The sequence below is a fragment of the Protopterus annectens genome, chromosome 8.part0, assembly GCF_019279795.1.
Source record: "Protopterus annectens isolate FY-2018-M chromosome 8.part0, PAN1.0, whole genome shotgun sequence".
Lineage (NCBI taxonomy): Eukaryota > Metazoa > Chordata > Ceratodontiformes > Protopteridae > Protopterus > Protopterus annectens.
Window position 1 is genome coordinate 1,798,435,807 of NC_056741.1, and position 23,193 is coordinate 1,798,458,999.

At 39.1% G+C, this 23,193-nt stretch overlaps 1 protein-coding gene across 1 annotated transcript in view; it reads left to right on the forward strand.

The window, feature by feature from the left end:
* Nucleotides 1-23,193, forward strand: part of LOC122809647 (lysosomal protective protein-like) — a 475,524-nt gene that overhangs the window by 438,579 nt on the left and 13,752 nt on the right. The window contains exon 10 of the mRNA XM_044081292.1: nucleotides 18,620-18,709. Within this exon, the coding sequence (XP_043937227.1) occupies nucleotides 18,620-18,709 (90 nt within the window). The remainder of the gene's footprint in view (nucleotides 1-18,619; nucleotides 18,710-23,193) is intronic.

Sequence of the window (23,193 nt, forward strand, 5' to 3'; positions counted from 1 at the left end):
GCAGGGTATGGAAGCACAGCGACAAATGGATACTTTTGTAGTGCGACCGGAGGGTGAAACATTTTATTGGCACAGCCAGGACTTAGTTACGACTGGTCCAGGGGCAGTAACCAAAGAACTGATGAACGTAGCCATCAGTAAATCCCCCTCCCTTGACACTGATAAACAGCATTTGTTGCATTGCACTCTATATTACTGTAACAGACCAGGACCTGATAAAGAATATGAGCAAGAACTGTTTAGAAACCATGCTAATAGGTTAGTATTACGAAATTTGTACTGGGACACAGAAGGAAACAGTGTAGTAAGCTGTTCATTGCCCCAGGAATTCCTAGCACTTTACAAATCTAATTGATTGCCACATGTAAGTTTAACTAAAGATAGAAATTTGAAGTGGGCAGACCTAGGGAAAAAAGTCACAAGGTGGGAAAAACAGACAGAGTTAGAACTCTCTGAACAAGGAGTACAAAAGCAGAAATTAAATTGGATAACACAGACACACCCAGCTGTGCACTCACAGGCAAGTGAGGATAGCTGAGTAGCACTCTTACTAGAGGAAGAGGAAAAAGCCTTACGAGACATACCAGAGACTCTCTGGTCAACAGGGAAATCAGATGTAGGACTTATTAGGTACAGCAGGACCAGTTACTATCACACCAAAATCAGCATTTAGACCTCAAAAGAGACAGTATCCCTTAAGAAAGGACGCAGAAATAGGAATCAAACCTATAATAGCAGCCTTACTTAAGGAAGGAGTCTTAATAGAATCTCCTGATTCACCGTGTAATACACCCTTATTTCCTGTTAGGAAAGCAAACGGAGAATGGCATATGGTCCAAGATTTACAAGCTGTAAATGATGCAGTTATACCCAGGGCACCTACGGTGCCAGATCCACACACTTTATTGAATGATTTGAAACGTCAACAAAAGTATTTTTCTGTGGTAGATATTAGCAATGCATTTTTCTCAATACTGATACACCCAGACAGCCAACACTGGTTTGCATTTACATTTCAGGGGAAACGGTATACATATACGAGACTACCACAGGGATATTGTGAAAGTCCAGCAATATTCGCACAAGAAATGGCAAGTAACCTGGCGGGATTTATCCCACTGAAAGGTAGTCAGATTTTACTTTATGTAGACGACATTCTGCTGGCAGCCCCCACCCAGCAAGAATGCAGAGAGGATGCCATAGCATTATTACAATTTTTAGCCACTCAAGGACACAAGGTAAATGAAAACAAACTGCAACTTTGGAAAAAACAGGTCAAATACCTGGGATATGTAATATCCAAAGAAGGCAGAATATTAGATGAAGACAGAAAAACAGCAATATTACAAGCACCTAAATCAACTACCAAGAAGGAAATTATGTCCTTCCTGGGTACTACTAACTTTTGTCGGAGTTGGATTCCAAACTATGCTTTGGAATCTGCTCCGCTGACTAACTTGATATTCAAAAAGCCGATGGCAGCACAAGATTTATTACAGTGGACACCAGAAGCAGAATCAGCTTTCTGCAAACTGAAACAACTGATAGCTTCTTCCTTAGTTTTAGGATTACCAAACTATCATAAGCGATTTTTCCAAACTGTAGACTGTAAGCAAGGTTATATGACATCAGTGTTAACACAACAGCATGGGGACAAACAACGCCCCATAGCTTACTATTCATCACAGCTAGACCCAGTGGCGTGATCCTTGCCCCACTGTGTACAAGCAGTAGTCGCAGCTGCAATGGCAGTGCAGGCTTCAGCCTCAGTAGTATTGTTCCACCCACTCACATTGAGAGTGCCTCATGCAGTCGCGATTATTTTACTGCAAGAAAAAGTAGCATATCTCTTTCCTGCTAGACATCTTTCCTGTATGACTATACTGTTGAGCCAACCTCATATGACAATTGAACGATGCACAACTTTGAATCCGTCAACCTTGCTCCCAACCCCTGCAGATGGCAAACCACACTGCTGCCTGCAGGAGATTGAGCAAAAGACACCATCTAGAAAAGACCTTACAGATGTTCCCTTGGATGATGCCGAGGTGACATACTATGTGGATGGCTCGTGTAGGAGGGGTCCTACAGGACAGAATCTAGTGGGGTATGCAGTAGTTTCTGATACCGAGATTTTAGAAGCAAAGTCTTTACCACACAACTTATCTGCACAAGCAGCAGAATTGATTGCCTTGACAAGGGCATGTACCTTAGCAAAAGGTAAGAAAGTAAACATTTTTACTGACAGTCAGTATGCTTTTTCTACTGTACATGTTTTTGCGCAGCAGTGGAAAAATAGAGGAATGATAACATCTACTGGTAAACCAATTAACCATGGGCAATTTATTTTAGACTTGTTAGACTCTATTCAGTTACCTCAGAAAGTAGCTATTTGCAAATGCGTAGCTCATACCAAGCTACAGGATAGAATTTCAAAAGGTAATGTGAGGGCTGATACAGCTGCAAAACAAGCAGCTTCAGCTTCAGAAGTTTTTCTTTTAAGTGAGGAATTACAACCATCTGAGATTTTGGACTTAAAAATGTTAAAAACAATGCAGACACTTACTACAAATGTAGAAAAACAGAAGTGGATAAAACGAGGAGCAATCCTTGAGAAGGGACTGTACATCTCCAAAGAAAACAAACCGATTTTACCATCTAACTTGTTTAGATATGCAGCTTTGTTGAGCCATGGGCAGTGCCATGTCTCAACAGGGGGGATGGTACAGTTAGTGAATCGAGTGTTTACGACGTATAGATTTACAAACTACACAAAAAGTTTTGTGCAGCATGCCATGTTTGTAACAAGCATCATGCACAAGGGGCATTGAAACCTAAGCAAGAGAGTTTCCCTATACCACCGTATCCGTTCCATACTATTTGTATGGATTTTATAGAACTGAACAAATGCGAAAATAAGAAGTACTGCCTTGTCATTATAGATATGTTTTCCAAATGGGTGGAAGCCTTTCCAACTAAAAATCCAGATGCAGCTTCTGTTGCAAAAGTCGTCGTTAAAGAAATTATTCCTAGATTTGGCATACCGGAAAAGATTTATAGTGACAATGGCACACACTTTGTAAATCAAACTATACAACAACTTGGCCGTTATTTCGGGATTTCTCTGAAAAATCATTGTGCATACCACCCCCAATCTGCAGGATTAGTAGAGAGGCATAATGGGGTTTTGAAAAACAAGCTTAGAAAATTGATTAGTGAGACACAAAAGAACTGGGTGCACTGTTTACCTCTGGCACTGTTGAGCATGAGAACTGTTCCAAATGCAAAAGGGTTAACTCCTTTTGAAGTTCTGTTTGGGAGGGCATATTATACACCTCAATGGAAACCTCTCATGCCTGCAGAGCAGGAGGCTGACAGTTCACTTGCAGGGTATATGAGGCGATTTTTGAATAACAAAGTTTTGCAGTTAAATTCTGTTTCAGATAAAGAGCAAACAAGACCATCGAAAGCAGCAGTAGCCCCAGGCGCATGGGTCTGGGTGAAGGTGGTGAAGAGAAAAAACTGGAGTTCTCCGAAGTGGGAAGGGCCTTACCAGGTACTACTGTCGATACCCACTGCAGTCAAGGTCGCGGAGCGAGTGTCCTGGATTCATTTGACACACTGTGAACTGGTTAAGAACTTTGAACTGGACAAAAACCTTGTTACTGTTGTACAACGAGAACAAAATGACCAGGTATAGAGCAAATAGAGATGCAGAACAACCTCTGAAAACTTGCATAATTATTCTGGTAGCTATACTGATAACATTGATCTTTTTGTTGTGGCCTTTCCTTTTTCCTGCCACAAAAGTTGAACTGATTAAACGTGATGAGCCGGCCATAGACTGACACCCAAACTTTAACACTTATCAGGCAATTACATGTGTGTATGCTGAGACTTTTAATGTTTCGAACTGCTGGATTTGCACAGCCATACCAACAGCATACTGGGGGGTTATTAATGACTGCAGTCCCCCTAGGGGTCAATGAGACCTGGGAGAATTTGATTTATGACACCGTACCTATCAAAGCATATGATAAAGTAGCACTGTATTTGCCTGTGACACAAAAGGGAATTGTATGTTTTTATAAGAATGACACAATTCAAGTGGGTTGGAGCAAGTGCAATGTGACTGTACATTACAAATGTTATACCAAAGCAAACAAAATGGGTGCAGCTTGTAGTTCAAATTATGACTCATTTCTTGAGTCCATGCATAAGACTATTGAACAAGTGCAACGTAATCCTGTACTTTTTAAACAACTATCTGTAATAGATAGGAAAATGTTTCATGCAGGGCAGCCATTTCGTAACAAAGTAACTACTAAGGTAGAGGATTGTTATTTTGTGTGTGGTAAGAAAGCATATAAATGGTTACCTGAGAATTGGTCCAGCAGTTGTTTTTTGGGGTACCTGGTCCCGGCCATACGACACACTGCAGTTTTGCCTCAGGGAAATATTCGAAATACCCGAGATGTGGCCAAGAAAGCTGTCAGGAAGCCTGAAAATCCAGTGGGACAGATCGAGGCGGGCTGGAAAGACCATCATACTGTGGGTACCAAACTGATGCACATGGACTTGAGTGATGCTGTTATATCGTGGGCAGGCATATTACCTGCATATGGCGCAGTGAAATCGATTTGGGAACTGCAAAAACTGTCTAAACTTCTCAAAGTAATGAGTAATGCAACTTTTTCTGCTCTTGAATTGATAACTGATGAACTGAATGCTATGAGAACTGTAGTGCTCCAGAACCGAATGGCTCTTGACTTCACCCTAGCGGCAAGAGGTGGTACGTGCGCTTTAATCAAAGAAGATTGCTGTGCGTATATACCTGATCATCAACATGAGATAAACGACCACCTTGAGGTGATACAGCAAGTGTCGGCCATGACTAAACCAGGCCCAAATCCTCTGACGGACTTTTTCCAGAATTTGTTTGGGGGGTGGGGGTCCATCCTAATGAACATCCTAATTGCCATTTATGTGGGATTACTCCTATTAAGAGCATGTATTTGTTGTGATATTCCCTGCATGAAAAAGTTAATCAAAGAATTTATAGATATATCAGTTTCTGAGACTTTGTATCAAAGTACTGAAATTGAAGAATTGTTAGAATGTGAAACACTTTCATAAGTTTAAACTGAATGACTTTCTTAACTGCAAATCCTGAATGGAAGAGGTTAGGAGAAGAAGCAAACTGTTTATTCTTTTGAAAATAGAATTAAAAAGTATTAACAGGGGGGAAATGTCAGAAAAATATGTATTAATGTGTGTATGCTTAATGCTAATTAGAAACTAAATAAGTTAACACGTTTTCATTCTATTTTATATGCACTGTTTTATATACAGTTGAGTTTCATATGAGACTGAAAAGATGCTTTTGGAAACTGCAGTGTGCTTTCTGAAACTTGCAAGATGCCCTCTGACCTAGTAATTGCTAGCACAGCAATATTCATGTTTATGCCTTTTGGAAATGTACTTGAGAAGCAGGTGATTATCTGCTAGGTCAGGAAAAATGAATGAACAATGCTATATTCTGTAAATGTAATGATTTTAAACAATCAGCTCTGTTCGAAGTATGAGAACATGTGCAGCTGCAGAAGTTTAGAGATAACATAGACAAAGGACTGTTAGAGAAATGAACTGCAATCTATACTTGCTTTGTGCTCGAATTAGTAGTACCTTGAATGGTAACATTGCATATATCTAACCAGTGGTAGCCAAGGCCACGTTGTTTTTCTTAGGAAGTTTCTCACAAAAATTGATGGTACCAGCAGAATATTGTGAAAACAATGACTGTGAAGTAATGATGACAAAACTTGTGATTCACTACGTCAGCTTGGTAGGCCATGTCTTATTAGAAAGTGTATAAAAATGACTGCATTTCCTGATTCTAGTTAGGCAAACTCTGTATTAGCATGTTTTTGTCTCCTTGCTGCAAGATTAAAGTGCCTTAACCCGAACCTACCGTGTTTTGATAATTTTTAAAGTATATTTTTCCTTTGACAATATCACATTGCACCCAGGACAGAATATTTTCTTTGTATTCTGGAAATGGATGATGATTTGTATTTCTTATGTCATATGGTACTATATTTACTGGGGGAGGGGACACATAAAGAACAACTTAAATGTTATGCAAAAAAATGACTGTAGGTGCCTAAACATTCTTCAACATTATAGCGTAGCTTTTGCATATAAAAATCACAGCATAGTTTTTTTATGATACAAAGCAAAATTTACAAAGATCTTGGCAATAGTCAGTTACAGGTCCTCTTTTATGAGTCCTGCTGAGCATGATGTCAGAATGAAAAAAATAATTATTAAACTAAATACGTTACTCTGCAAAAAAAGTCCCAAAGAGTGTGAGCAAGTCCCTAAGAATTATTAGCAAAAAATCCAAGCGATGGAGGCAAAATGATGAATAAAACTTCCAAAATTTATTGTGTTAGCGCTTTCGTAAACCAGTTACTTCATCAGACACATAAGATAAAATAACAGCTCATCTTCTCAATATATATACTATAACAATTAATCAATTAAAAGAAACTTTAGGTTTCCCTCCAAAATCTCTTAAAGAAACATACAAAATATATATGAATATATATATATATATATATATATATATATATATATATATATATATATATATATATATATAAAAGGGGGAGGGAAGACACATTAATAACATTTCATTAAAAGATTCTTTAATGACAAATCTAAACCATTCCAAGAGCATTATTAAGGAAAATGTTTCATGCTTTATTTCCTAATGCCCTTCCTATTTAGGACTGGCTTCAGGGGTTCCATGTCATTCAGACCTAAATCTCTATGTGCTCCCAGCCTTAGAATCCATCTCAACTCTGTGAATTCTGCATCATTAACTATATCCCCCAGTCTTTCACTAGTTTGTTGTACCTGCAAAACTTGGAACTTAAAAGTATGGTCCTCACCCATATTTAAAGTATGCTTGGCCAGGGCACTATAGTCATCTCCCTTCCTAGTACAATAGAGGTGATCCCTTATACCCTCTTTGAGTTGGCGATTCATTTTACCCACATAGAATCTGTAACAAATTGTACAATAAGCCAGATATATTAGGTTCCTACTGTTACAGCTTGCTTGTGTTCTAATCTCCCATAGGAAACCTGTTTCTGGGTGTCTATAAAATCTACACGTATCTATATACTGGCAATAATTACAATTGCCACGCATTCTTGTACCCCTATCGATAACTTCCAATCGTCTAACTGTCTTAGGGTAACATAGTTGTTGTTTAAGATTCATCATGTTCTTATAAACAAACTTGGGATATTCTCCTACTTTATTTTTGGTTTCCTCATTCATTAACAAAATATGCCAGTTCTTTTTAAAAATATCCTTTACCTGTTTAACATCCTGTGTATAGGAGATGACTACTGGAACTCTATTATCTTCCCTTATTTCATCAGCCTTCTGTTAGAATAGTATGGTTTACCTCTACCTTGTCTTTCTGCTTTGACCTGAGCATAAACTGCTTCTATCTCTTGATTACTGTATCCCCTGTTCTCAAAGTCCAGTTTCAAATTTTGTAAGGTGTAATCAAAATCTTCATCCTGATTAGTAAGGCATGATACCCTTAGGCCTTGTCCTTTCACTATATTAAAAAATATGTGTGGTGGATGCATGCTATTTCTTTCTAAATAAGATGGATGGTAATATTCTTTCCTATGCATTTTAGTGATGATTCCTTCTTTCCCTTGCATTACTGTGATGTCTAGGAAATTAATATATTCCCTAGACTTCTCCATTGTAAAGTGTAGAAAACTATTACTCCTATTGATGTCAGACAAGAACTCATTTAACTGTTCCTCATTCCCTTTCCAGCCAATGAAGAGATCATCCACAAAGCGCCTATACATCTTAATACACTGATCTCCTCTCATATGGATAAACTGATGTTCCCATTCATCCATTACTAGATTGGCATATGTATTGGTGCAGCTGGTGCCCATTAGCTGCTTGCCAAAAACAAGAATCTTCAAAGAGAAAATATTATTGTCTAATACCATTTCTGTAAGCATGCATATAAAGTCTATTTGTTGAAATGTATGTTTACCATGTCTTACTAAAGATGCTCTCAACATCACTAAACCTTCTGCATTTGGTATACATATAAATAAAGAAGTGACATCCAGTGTCACTAACCAATCAAACATTACACAATTTGACCCTCCACACATTTCATACAAATCAGTTAAAAATTGTTCAGTGTCTTTCAATATGTAAGGCCAGTCCATTAAAACTGGCTTAAGCTGTTTATCTACATAAATGGAGGCTGGCTCAGTTAGCCAGCCTGCTCCTGCAACTATTGGCCAAAAGCTAGGTCGTAGTGGAATTTTATGCATCTTAGGTAATCCATACAGTCTGGGTATCAGCGGTTTATCTACATAAAGGAAGTTAAACATCTCCTGTGTGATTATACCCATCTGTAAACTTTCAAAAAGGGCTGCATACATATTACTTTACATTTTGTATGTAATATCAGATGAAACAACTTTATAAGTATCACATTCTGATAACATAGCACTCATTTCAGAACAATAAGATGACATATCCAAAATGACTAATGGTCCCCCTTTATCTGAAGGACGGATAATTATATTAGGATTATCTCGTAAAGCTTTCAACGCTCGTCTTTCTTCAGTATTCAAATTCTTTTCACAGTTTGTCAATTCACTAGAGCACAATTGATGCAAGTCCCTCTCGCAAGCTTTTACAAAAATGTCAACATGTTCTGGTAATTTCGGTACATACTTACTGTGTCTTTTAAATATATTCCTATTTTCATTGTCAATCGTTTGTGGAAAAAGTAGCTTTAAAGCTACATTTCTTGCAAAGAGTCTTACATCAATCAGTAAGTCTCTAACATCATAACCCGTAGTAGGAATAAAGGACAAACCTTTTGTAAGAAGTGAACATTCAGCTCGGGTCAACACATGCGTTGAAATGTTTCAAACTAAGTCAGTGTTACTCCACTCCACATCTTTTTCAGTGTATGCGAGTGTACTATGTTCGATGACTCCTTTCTTTTCTGCGCTGTTCGCCCCATTCTGTTGTTGACCTCGCGCCTTATAACTTCCTTCCTGGGGTTGTGAAAAGGAAGAGGGAATGTAGGATTAAAAACTTCTTTACTCGGTGGTAGTATTTTCCTTCTTACAACCAACTCATTCTGTTGATCCTTTGATTGAACAATGGATGTTGTCTCCACCACTTCCTATAGGGGCGTAGAGTAAACCGAGCCTGGTGCTACCATCGACTCTGACTCTCCCTCATTGGTTGGGATTTCTTCCAACTGGACAGGATTAGTCATCACCTCTCTCCTTTCCCCTTGGTTGGTGTTTCCTCTACCCCATCTCTGGATTGGTTCTTGGCCGCATAAAGATGTTATTATTGGAGAAATCTCACACGTCTCTAGCGAGTTTTTTTCTTTTTGAGTTGTAATAAACGATTTTCATAGTTCAGTACTTTATCTTTAATTGTATTCAGAGGCATATCACAGATCTCTTCTCCAACCAATACATTGAGTTCATTATGCTGTTGTTCTATTCGTTCTCTGAGATCACTTTCCATAGGCGTAAAGAGCATATTCAGCAATTTCATATACTATTTACTTGTTTCTAAATTTATTTTTTGCCATTCTTCTAACAGCTGAGGGTACGTATCCCCATAAGTTGGCATATTTAGTACCCTCAGTCCTCATTGTATTACATTCAATTGTAGGCATGCTTCAAAATGAAATCGCTGACATTGCAGGTCAAAACAGAAAGACAAGGTAGAGGTAAACTATACTATTCTAACAGGGTACGGATAAAGGCTGATGAAATAAGGGAAGATAATAGAGTTCTAGTAGTCATCTCCTATACACAGGATGTTAAACAGGTAAAGGATATTTTTAAAAAGAACTGGCATATTTTGTTATTGAATGAGGAAACCAGAAATAAAGTGGGAGAATATCCCAAGTTTGTTTATAAGAACATGATGAATCTTAAACAACAACTATGTTACCCTAAGACATTTAGATGATTGGAAGTTATCGTTAGGGGTACAAGAATGTGTGGCAATTGTAATTATTGCCAGTATATAGATACGTGTAGATTTTATAGACACCCAGAAACAGGTTTCCTATGGGAGATTAGAACACAAGCAAGCTGTAACAGTAGGAACCTAATATATCTGGCTTATTGTACAATTTGTTACAGATTCTATGTGGGTAAAATGAATACCCAACTCAAAGAGCGTATAAGGGATCACCTCTATTGTACTAGGAAGGGGGTGACTATAGTGCCCTGGCCAAGCATACTTTAGATATGGGTGAGGACCATACTTTTAAGTTCCAAGTCTTGCAGGTACAACAAACTAGTGAAAGACAGGGGGATATAGTTAATGATACAGAATTCACAGAGTTGAGATGGATTCTAAAGCTGGGAGCACATAGAGATTTAGGTCTGAATGACATGGTACCACTGAAGCCAGTCCTAAATAAGAAGGGCATTAGGAAATAAAACATGAAACATTTTCCTTAATAATGCTCTTGGAATGGCTTAGATTTGTCGTTAAAGAATCTTTTAATGAAATAGATATGGTATTAATGTGTCTTCCCTCCCCCTTTTTTATATATATTCATATATATTTTTATATATTTATGTATGTTTCTTTAAGAGATTTTGGAGGGAAACTTAAAGTTTCTTTTAATTGATTAATTGTTACAGTACATATATTGAGACGATGACCTGTTATTTTATCTTATGTGCCTGATGAAGTAACTGGTTTACGAAAGCGCTAACGCAATACATTTTGGTAGTTTTATTCATCATTTTGCCTCCATCGCTTGAATTTTTTGCTAAATACATTACTCATACAAGATCTTATCTATGCTTTTATGAAATGGTTAACAAATACAGTTGATTATGCACATGCCCAAAATTTCCAAGATTTTGTTAATGCCAATTCCCTCAACCATATGGCCTCCGACCCTACTGGAGGGACAGATTTTCTTGACCTAATGCTCATAAACACATTCCTATGCTTCTGCTTCACCTTATATCACTACCTCTGTGGTAAAGTTCAAGCATAAAGCTGTCATCCTTTCCTATAACTCCCGCATGACAATCTCGGTGAACCCAACTGTATTTAGGGACTACTCCAAATCTAATTACATAGTGTTTACTTACTGTATCAGTGTTTATAAATGAGTAAATTCCCCACAGGAATCTTCACTGAATTGTACTCCTTCCTAGCAAATTGCAACAGGATGTCTTTCCCCAGCCACTTTAAGTAAAAGTTGTAAAACAAACCTATATGGTGGAGTTTATATAATAAAGGGAAAATACCCTGGGATGACATGCTCGACAAGCCACGATGCTTCGCTAGGGACGGCTTGCACCTGTCACCCCTGGGCTTTCGGATATTGGCAAAGGCTCTTGCCACCCCCATAGTGCCTTTTTTAGGCAAGGCTCAAAAGACAAAACCACCTTCATAGGTATCACAAGGGATAAGAAACTAAGAGTAATGCTACTCAATGCCAGAAGTCGAAACCTCAAGATGCACGCACTCGAAACTCTCCTTAGCATGGAGAACATCGATATCTGTGCAGTAACAGAAACCTGGTTCAAGGCTCCCGAGAGCACCCCAGCACTACCAGGTTATACCTCATACCATGTTTTTCGACCACAAAAGGAGGGGGAGTATCAATATTCGTCAAAGATACCCACACCTCCAGGATGGTGGCACAGCACGAAGCATCAGAGACTATCCATGTGCTACTAACAGTGGGTAAAACTGCCTTCCAGTTTATAGCCTGCTACAGACCACCCTCCCAAACCCAGGAACCCCACTCGGCCTTCCTGAGAACACTGGAAAATATGAAGGTCTCTCCAAACACCATTATATTGGGCGACTTCAACTACCCAAACATAAACTGGGAGTATTACTCTAGCTCCAACACCCTAGCCCAAAGGTTCCTAGAATTTATAAACTCAAATGCTATGGAACAACTTGTTACCACTCCCACAAGAGAGGAAAACATACTGGACCTGATCATCACCAACATGGGGACTCTATGCTCCAGACCAGAAGTGTATCCCTCACTGGTAAGATCAGACCATAAACTAATCTCACTAGATATTCACATCCCGACCCCAGCCCCTGCCCAGAAAACCACAGTGAAAAACTTCTCTAAAGCAAATTTCACACTCCTCAAAACCGAGGTGGAATCCTTCAAAGCCCCAGGCCTGTGGAAAATCGGCCCAGACCACAGAATCCTTTATAAACGCATTCTATGAACACCTTCAGGAATGCATGGATCATGCAATCCCAAACAAAACCAAGACCCAATCCTCCAAAGGCAGGCGTCCTGTCTGGTGGACCCCAGCCATAAACAAACTATACAATAGAAGGAGGAAGCTACTACATGATAGAGCAAAATCCCAAAAGGCAAGGCATCTCTGATCAGTATTAGCAAAAAACTACGGGCACTCATAAAATCGTCTAAGGCCAGCTTCGAGAGAAAAATTGCACAGGACACTAAGGATAATCACAAGGCTTTCTTTAGTTATGTTAGGAACCTGGATGGGAATTCCCAGATATGCTCAGAATTAGTCCAAAATGACAAAAATACACCCAACCCACAGACATTGCCAACATCCTAGCTGACAGGTTCAGTGAAAACTTCTCCCCCCCCCCACCAAAAGGGCAAATATCTATCCCAGTAGAGTGCTGCCCCCCTGACATCTCAGATGCTCAGGTAAGAGCCGCCCTCTCCAAAGCAAAAAACACAGCATCAATGGGACCAGACGGTGTCCCGGGCTGTGTCCTACATGAACTCCAAGAAGAACTAAACCCAAACATAAAACTACTGTTCAATCTCAGCCTTACTACAGGATATGTACCCAAAGAGTGGCATACAGCAACAGTGGTCCCTCTCCACAAAGGTGGTGCCTCAACGGATCCTGGAAACTATCGCCCCATAAGCCTGACTAGCTTGGTCTGCAAAGCTATGGAAAGGATCATCATGGACCTCATAAATAAAGATGTTGGGGACCTACAGACACTGGATCCTACCCAGTTCGGCTTTGTTAAGGGCAGATCCTGCCTCTTAAACCTGGTCGATTTCTTTGAAACAGTCACCAAGGCCATTGACGAGGGGAAGGTGGTCCACACAGCCTACCTGGACCTCGCAAAAGCCTTCGATACAATACCCCACTCGGGCATTATAGATAAGCTCACCAGCTTAAATATAAAGCCCTATGTCACTAGATGGGTTGCAAACTGGCTCAAGAACAGAACCCACATGGTTAGAATTGCTGGAGCCATGTCAGACTCCAAACCAGTTACAAGTGGCGTCCCACAAGGCTCAGTCCTGGGACCTCTCTTGTTCGGTATATATTTCTCGGAGGTACAGGCCAACACAGAAGGACTGTGGCTGACCAAGTTCGCAGATGACTGCAAACTGGGCGCCATAATCGACTCTCCAGCCAACACAAGCATCCTACAAAAGGGCCTCATAGAAACAGACAACTGGTGCCAGAGCCATGGTCTCAAGCTAAACGCCAAAAAGTGTATAGTCATCCCCTTCGGCAAAACAAAGTGCCCACAAATTACCACATAGATGGTAATCCATTAAGTACGGAAGAAGTAATTAGGGACCTGGGGACCCAAGTTGATAGCAATCTCTCATTTGACAACCACGTGGCCAAAGTGGTTAGAAAAACATTTTATATAGCCCACCTAATCATGAAGGGATTCACATCTAGATCAGGGGAGGTCATCGTGCCTCTTTACTCATCCCTCATCAGGCCCATAATTGAGTACAATGCCCCTTTTGGGATGTACCTTACCAGACACCTGCAGCAACTGGAAAGACCCCAAAAGTACCTCACCAAGAGGATCAAAGGGCTCAAACAGATGCCATATGCTGCCCGGTTAAAGAAACTCCAGCTCTACTCAGTGGCATACCGCCTGCTCAGAGGCGATCTGTGCCTGACGCATAAAGCCATGTCCAACCTGGAATTAATGGACATGCTGCACCTCAGAAAATCCAAATCCCATCGAGCTACGAGCTCGAGAGACTTGAACCTCAGCACTGAAATAAATAGGACATGCTGGAGGGACAGATTCATAACCCAGAGGCTCCCTTCACTCTGGAATAAAATCCCAGTCCAGGTTAGGCAGAGTCCCTCATTGACTCTCTTCAAGAGGAATCTTGATGAGTGGATGGGAGATCGTAGATTTACTCCGGGTATCACTTCTGTGTCACTGTTAGACAGAGGCACAGTATACTAACCTCAAAAAAGGGCATAGCAAAATTCATTTAAAATGGGTGGCAAAAGCCAAACACACTCTGGCTAGGCTTGTAAATGCCTTAGGGCAGATAGCCTAGTATGAACCTATGAACCTATTAAAAGAAATCCCCTCTTCCTTGATTACTAAGAAATATTGAGCACAATGTCGGTAATGAACTTAAGGTTGCCACCACCACCAAAAATGGTCACAGTGCCTTTTTTCAGTAGCGTAGCTAGGGTAGGGAAGAGGGGCCACTGCCCTGGCACAAAGTGTTTGGGAGGCATGATTAGCAGATCCCGATCTTTCATTAATGCAGTACTGGCTTTTAAAAGCCGGTACTGTGTTTACAGTCAAACCTGAGCACCATGTGTGGTCTAAACTGCAGCAAGCAGATTGTTATAGTTTAAAGGTAAAATAAAGCTTTCTATTTTAACTAAAATCTGAGCACTGCAATGTTCCATGTAGGCAGGGTATAAACTGTAGCAACTGTTTGCTACATTTGTAGCAAGTAGTTTGCTACAGTTTAAAAATAAGATTCTTTTTTTTTTTAAATAAAACATGAGCACTGTAGTACTCCATGCAGGCAGATTATAAACTGTAGCAACTGTTTGGTACAATTTAAAAATATTTTTTTAACAAAAGCATAAGCTTTCTTTTAAACTGCAACTTAAAAGAAATTATGCAACTGATAACAAAATAAAACCCAGAAAGGCAAACACAGTGCAGACCAGAAGTAGAAATCCACAAAACGATTTATTCTCCACAAAATAAGTGCTTTCATCCCAAAGTTAAAATTACAGGAACTTCATCAGAATTTTGTGGAGAATAAATCGTTTTGTGGATTTCTACTTCTGGTCTGCACTGTGTTTGCCTTAAAAGAAATTATGTTGAGAGAGAGGATTGGTGACACGGCACAGAAATCAGATCCAAATGGCTGGGGCAGGAGGGGGGGGGGGTGTTGTGCACCTGGCCACCTGGTTTGAGAGCTGTGCCAATAAAATGAACACCCCTGCTCTTCAGTGGAAGACCTGGGTGGTGGGGTGGGGCATAGATCTAACTGTAATAAGCCGAATGTTTATCGGCTTATTACAGTGAACTGCTTTTTTTGTACTCTTCACTTGAAGAGTGGAGAGGATGGGGTGCTGGTTCACAATACCAGCCCAGGGCGCTAGTTGAACCAGCTACACTTCTGCCTTTTTTAGTTATATTAGGAATCTCAGAAGTAAACATCTGTATTGCACTGAACTGAAACTGTACCAGCTACTTGGTCCAAAAGCCATTGTCAGCATCCTAGCTGACAATTGCAACACTAATTTTACTGTGTTGAACCTTCCAACTATCACCTTCCTTCACCTCAGGTCACTTCACTATCACATAATCACTTTGTAACACATAGTGTATCCAGTGCCTAAGACCAAGAAAACTGGCCCTATGGTCCTGATAATATTCCCAGTTGCCTTCTAGTAAGAACAGGCCATAGTTAAGTTCATCCCCTTGTAAACCTAGTCAATCTAAGCCTCGCCACTGATTGTGCTGATTGTGTCTCTAATGCTTGGAGAATGGCCATCATAGCCAGCCTTAGTTCAGTCAAACCTATTTGGCCCAATAGTGCCCTGCTCTTGCAAAGGCTATCCAATGGGCTAAGGCAAAGTCATTATGTCTGAGGTGGCCCATACAGCTTGCCTAAGAGACACTACAGAAAAGTACAAGGTATTTTCTTCCTTGTAGGTTTGCTTTGCAGTAGCTATACATTTCCTGTCATGTACTGCACTAGTGGTGAGTCTGGCATTACTAATACTGCTGTTTCACACCACTTGTATGGCACACAGTACAAGCTGCTCATGCTTTCATAATGGTCAGGTGCTAGTGCTTCAGCTTAATTATGATTTTCAACCCAAAACTGAAGTTGGATTAACCGTTTGATTTTGCATGTCATTCCAGCTGCTGCTGCTGTGGAAGATAATAAGACCAGGTTTAATTTGAAGACAGAGTGGTACTGTGTTTTCTTTTGTTTCTCTTCCTGATGTTGATTGGTTCTTAGTTTGTTTGTGTTCGGCTTTTCCCGGTTAGGGGTCGCCACAGCGGAACTCTGGTCTGCTAATGATTGGCAGTAGATTTTTACGTGCTAGCTTGCCGGGCCTAACGCACAACCTTCAACGAAGGAACGCCCATTCACGCATGTCGCCACACAGAAGACACTCTAACTGAGAATCGAACGGGCAACGTCTAACTGTGAGGCGACAACGGTACCGCAGCACCACCACCACAATCTGTTGATTGGTTCTTAGTATAATTATAAAAAATAAATGTGGAGTAGTCAGCCTTAGGCACTATGAAAACAGACACTCATAAGCTCAAACAAAAAATGCTTTTGTGTATTAGACAGCTTCAAAAAAATCACATCTGATAGTGGTAATTCAGAAGATTGAGTGAAGGGGTAAATCAAGCCTGAAAAGAAGGGCATCCTAAACCAGGCCCAAAAACAGGAACATTCTTCCAAAACATGGATAAGTGAGAGGTCAAAATCATCCTCGCCATAGTTATTACAAATAGTTTGAGCTAAAGGTCTTTTCTGCAGCCAGAGATTTGGATAATGCCAAATCAGACTGAACTCAGGAAACAGAACTGGTCATTGTACAGTCATGATCCAGTCACAAACAGAAATCAAGAAAACAATAGGAAATCTGAACGTTTGTGGGTATTTTATTCCCTTCTAATTTGTACAGTTCACTACCTGACCAATTAGTAGGCTCACTGATGTGATGAAACCATGTCAAGAATGCAATAAAAATGTTGCAGCAGGAAATATAGATAAGCACTTTGTATTTCAAGCTGTACCTCCAGTGTGTCTCAGACCCAGGACAAACCCAGAAATCACACTTCACACCCCCAATTTTCTCCACAACAGAACAGCAGCAGATTCTGCCTGGCAGCTGTCTCTAATGTCAAACTAGGTAACTGGTGGGCTTCAGTATAACAGAAACAAGTTGTGGTTAGCTAATGTAGTGCTCCTAAAGAAAAGCCAAAAGCAATGTATATAAAATAATAGTATAGATGTGATTGTAAGATATATTTACATCAAAAGTGGAATGCATACATGCCTTTATGTGATATTACCTTATTTATCACAATAGAAAGTATAACTTTTTCCCTTCTCAGAAAGAGGTGTGTGACATATGGGTAGTTTTGTTAAATATTTCACTTCCTTAATACTATTCAGAATACCAGTATATGAACTACATGGTCACCTGGTTTGTTGTACTCTACTGCATAATCTGAAAGCAAACCTGAAAGAATAATAGTAACTGTTGCTAGCATGATTATTAGTTTGAATAAAAAGCTGCAAGAATGATATGAAATATAAAGGGTTAATTTAGGAATAGTATAAAATGCTGAAAAATAAGTAGTAGTAAGTGTGCTGGCATCGCTTAATTAGATATTGGCATCCATGTAAAAGAGTATGTTACTGAGAAACAGTGTGTAAAAATAACTGCACAGATGGCAGCTGGAAGGACAACAGTGAAGTAAAGAGATGTAACATCAAGCAAGATAAAATTAGAACATCAAGTTTCAGATAAGTGCTGGAACACCACGTTTCAGATAACTGAGTTTCCTTGGACCATCGAACTTGAAAGAATCAAGGACAAATCATAAATTAGAAGAACAAAGGAAAACTGTTATACAAAGAAAGAACTGGTATACATCAGACTTTGAGAAAAATATCAGACTTTTTGGTATAAATATAAGTGTGTATAAACAAGCTTTGGGAATTTGCCATAGAGAGCTGATAACATCTGTGTTGCATGCTTGTAGATCCAAAAGGAAAATGTAACAGTAAAGCATATTAACTGAAGCAGTTTTCTGTGTATTTATTGTACTTAGTACAATACAGTAATAAGACTAGTTGGTCACAATAAATAATTAATGCATATATGTAAATGCAAGTAACAGCAAGAAACCAACAGAAGACATCATATATTTTTCAAAACCTGACCAAACTAACTGAACATTTAGACATATTCTTTCATACATTCAAATAAGAATGTTGCATACATATATGTGTGTATGTGTGTGGGATACATTCAGATCCTGAATGAAAAAAACACTGAAGAGTGAAAGATCAGTCACAAAAAGGCAGAAACACTGAATACCATATCATATAGCTAAAATAAATGTATACAGTTTTTAACCGATTATCTATTATGTTGTTTTGTTGTTGTTCGCCGGAATGCTTTATATGATTTATTAACTGATTTTTCCTGTGTTTTTTTTTTTTTTATCTTTGTCAAACTAGCCAACCAGCAGCTACAAACCATGGCTTTACAATAATCAGATTGCTGGGTTTTATCAACAGTATGGCAACATGACTTTCCTGACTGTGAAGGTAAGAATGTTATAAAAACGGGTATTTTAACTTCTTAAATACACACACACACACACACACACACACACACACACACACACACACACACACACACACAAATATGAGAGAGAGTTTGAGATTGTAAGGCCTTTCTAAGTTTTGAGAAACATTAACTCAAACACAATGTATTTCTGTCATCTCATTCTTTTAGGAATCTAGCAATTTCAACATCAAAATTAATGTTTTATTTACTTTACTGAACAGAAGTTTAATTTCTTACATAAAATACCAGTTTCTTGTTATACACAACATTTTAATCTTTGGAGACTTTTAAACAAACTGCTTGAACTTTAGTAACAATAAAGAGAATTAAAAACTTATGCATTCTCAAGTTTAGTGTCTACTTGTCTAGTCCCCTATCACAGCCAACTCCTGTTTTCTTCTCTTCCTTTCTGTCTTGCTCTGTACCTACAGCTCCTATGTCTATGAGTCATGAGCTGTATCAGCCAGTGCTTACAGGCTCCAAGATCTTGGTTCTTTTCCTGGCCCATCTGTAATTTTCTCAGTTGCTGAGACTGGGGTCCCCAATCTCTGCAGACTTCTGTAGTGAGGTCCTATGATGTCTTCCCTGCCTAAACTCAATAGCCTCTAGGGAATCTTCCCCCTGGAAAATCTATACTCTATTTACTTTGAGAAGCTAGTGAATTGCTCTCTCTCTCTCTCTCTTTCCTTCTTCTGGCTTATAGGGCCTTCTTTTAAATGGAAATGGGCTTGACTTAGGAGAAATGTTCCTCACTGTCTTTAATTACTCATCTTTGCAGGTGTGTATATATACAGCATACATCCCCAGGGATATGAGCTATAATAGTGGGCAGCAAACTACCAGACTGACCAAATCTCTTAGTGGTTGTGGGGCACTTCTGAAGCATCTAACAACCTAAGAGCCAATTCCATCACTAGGGAACAAGCACAGTCACCTCTATATCATCCTCCTTTGAAACCCACCCAACGCGGGGTAGCCTTGTTTATATCAGTATGATGACTATCTGGTGTCAGTTCATACACTGCATCTCCAACATTTCTGCATCCACTGGACTTTTAAATAGCACAATTCCAAATCCTCTTGATTTCTTATTTTTTTTTTATCTTTGGCCTTAACGACTTCTAACATCTATCCATATTTGCTAAAAGCTTTTTCCAAATTCTGTTCACCTGTGGTCGAGTTAAACCCACCAATGAATACCATTCCTGTAGTAGATATTTTCTGTGATGTAGAACACTTTTCTTGCAACACTTTAGATGTGTATCTAATATGTTCCCTTTTCTTTTTTTGTGCTTTCATATATCCTTCACAGTGTCTTTGTAAAATGGCAAGTGTCTACTCATCAGCAGTAAGTTGGCAGATTTTAAATATTCCCTACTGAGTACTGTGTTAGAAATATTGGGGGAGCAAATGGCTGTAACTAAGGAAATTATTCTTTTGAGATAGGACACAGGATCTTAACTGCCTAGACAAAGTAAGGCATTGTTAATTTTAATTCTATTGACTAAAAAAAAATAAATAAAGTTATGTGCCACTTAATGTCTGGCATAAGTTCTATCCCATAGAACATTAAGTGGCATGGACATTAAGTGAACACCCTATACTTTGTATTGGGCTTCATTTAATGTCCATCTGCATAATGACTGATCGCATTTACATCCGCATGTACAGTATGGATGTAATTGTGGTTGGGCGTTGTGCAGAAGGATGTTAAGCAGCGCACACCTGTACTAAAAATGGAAATCAAAGTCTAAACTAATATTTGAAGCATTGAATATTGTAAAATAAATAAAAGAACTGGAAGAGAGAAGTTTAAAAAAGTGAAGGAGCAAATTACATCAAAATAAATGGAAATTGTGGGAACAATACATGTAGAACAAAGTTCTGGAGGAAGTCAGGTTTAAGGGAAGGCAGCAATTAATGTAATGTTGGACTGATGATAGTTATAAATAAAGAACACATATGTGATGTATAATTCATGTAGATGGAAAATATTAATCTTGGTTGTTTTCTTTTAATGTATGTTTGCCTATGTTTTTTGTGATAATTTAATAAAAGTATTTTAAAAAGTGGTCAACGTAATGGTCAGCGTAACACTGAGAAGCAGACTGTGTAATGCTTACTATATCCATGAGAAGCAGAAACAGTAATGCTCAGTATAACCTCGAGAAGCAGGGTCAGTAATGCTCACTGTGACCATGAGAAACAGGCTCTGTTATGTTCAGTGAAACCACAGGAAACAGGCTCAGTAATGCTCATTGTAACAATGAGAAGCAGGCCCTGTAATGTTCAATACCACAAGATACAGGCTCAGGTATACTCACTATAACCATGAGAAGTGGCTCAGTAATGCTCATTGTAACCATGGGAAACAGGCTTAGTAATGTTTACTGAAACCATGAGAAGCAGGCCCAGTAATGTTCATTGTAATCATGAGAAGCAGGCTCAGTAGTGCTCACTGTAACCATGGGAAACAGGCTCAGTAATGTTTACTGAAACCATGAGAAGCAGGCCCAGTAATGTTCATTGTAATCATGAGAAGCAGGCTCAGTAGTGCTCACTGTAACCATGGCAAACAGGCTCAATTATGTTTACTGAAACCATGAGAAGCAGGTCCAGTAATGTTCATTGTAATCATGAGAAGCAGGCTCAGTAGTGCTCACTGTAACCATGGGAAACAGGCTCAGTAATGTTTACTGAAACCATGAGAAACAGGCCCAGTAATGTTCATTGTAATCATGAGAAGCAGGCTCAGTAGTGCTCACTGTAACCATGGGAAACAGGCTCAGTAATGTTTACTGAAACCATGAGAAGCAGGCCCAGTAATGTTCATTGTAATCATGAGAAGCAGGCTCAGTAGTGCTCACTGTAACCATGGCAAACAGGCTCAATTATGTTTACTGAAACCATGAGAAGCAGGTCCAGTAATGTTCATTGTAATCATGAGAAGCAGGCTCAGTAGTGCTCACTGTAACCATGGGAAACAGGCTTAGTAATGTTTACTGAAACCATGAGAAGCAGGTCCAGTAATGTTCAATGAAACCACAAAAGGCAGGTCAGTAATGCCCACCATAACCATGGGAAGCAGGTTCAGTAATGATTACTGTAACATGAAAAGAAGTACTGCAATGTTAACTGCAAACAGGAGACAGAAGATCAGGAGTACTGACTTGACCCAGGTTTGTCACCAGTCTCATGTGAGGGACATTCTCAGTTTTAATTTTTGTGTCCCATGTCTTTTGACAACCAACAGTAGGACATTAAATGTGCATATTTAGTTGTATTTTTTGAAATGTACCACAGCACAAAATGTGGTTCTCTGTGGCAGGAATCAGGATCTCTGCTGCTTTTGCAGCATTTTCAGAATCTTGTTCTTTTTCTTATGCTCACCAGCAGACATCCTATTGAGACACATCTGGGGAAATTTGGTTTGCAGAGAAAATGTTTTTTTTTTCTCATGTCCAGTGTTTGATATGAAAATGTGCAGCTGACTCCCACTGCACATGTGGTCGATGCTTCAATGTTGAGAAAGTATGTATAAATAAACCTGCAGTATGTACTGCCATTAAATAAGCATAAACAAAGATTTGTAGTTTAAAACCAAAAACGTAAAAGCTACAAAAACAACAAAGGCAAAGGCAAGGACCGAAGTTAAAAGGACACCAATTTATTGTACAGTAAGCGCTTTCGTTAGGTACATTGAATAAACTTCTTCAGAAAATCTTAAAAGTGTTGCAAAAAATATATACACTTTTGTAAAGCAGTCATGTGATGCCTAAAGTCACTTGTTGCAAAAATCACGATTTCTAAAATCACTTAATACCAAGGATAAAAATACTAACAGCAGTCACTACAGAACATGTACCCATCCATTAAATACAATTCACGTTGGCCTCAACCATTACCTAAATAAATCATTAATCTCAAAATAAGTCTGGGAATCTGCAGGAAAAGATCTGGTCAATATTACTGGTATAAAGAGAATAAAATAAATAAATGAATTAAAAAAAACAAATAAATACATGCATTTGTTAGGTGTTGTACAGTGACAGAAGGAGTGCTGTCAGAATGACTGTACTACTGATTGCAGTTCTTCAAGACCTGTGAAAGGCCATTTTTACAAAAACAGACCAAACAAAACAAACCGTTTTGATTCAATTAGTTATTCAGCTGATCCACTGATGACCCAGTATGTGCACTCTTGGGCAAAAGTCTACTTTGTTGGTGTCACATGGCAACTTTGTGACAGAATAAAATATTCCAAAACTGAAAAGTGACAGACCTCACAGTTGTCTCCAATTGTACTTTAGAGTGTGGACTACACTTTATACTCAAAATGAAACCTTCTGAACTCCTGACCTTTATATTCTGAGCCAGTGTTGGATATGATAACAATAGATGTTCATCGTGCATACAGCTGCAGTCATCACACTTGGGTTATCCTGCTGTCAGGCGGGTCCTC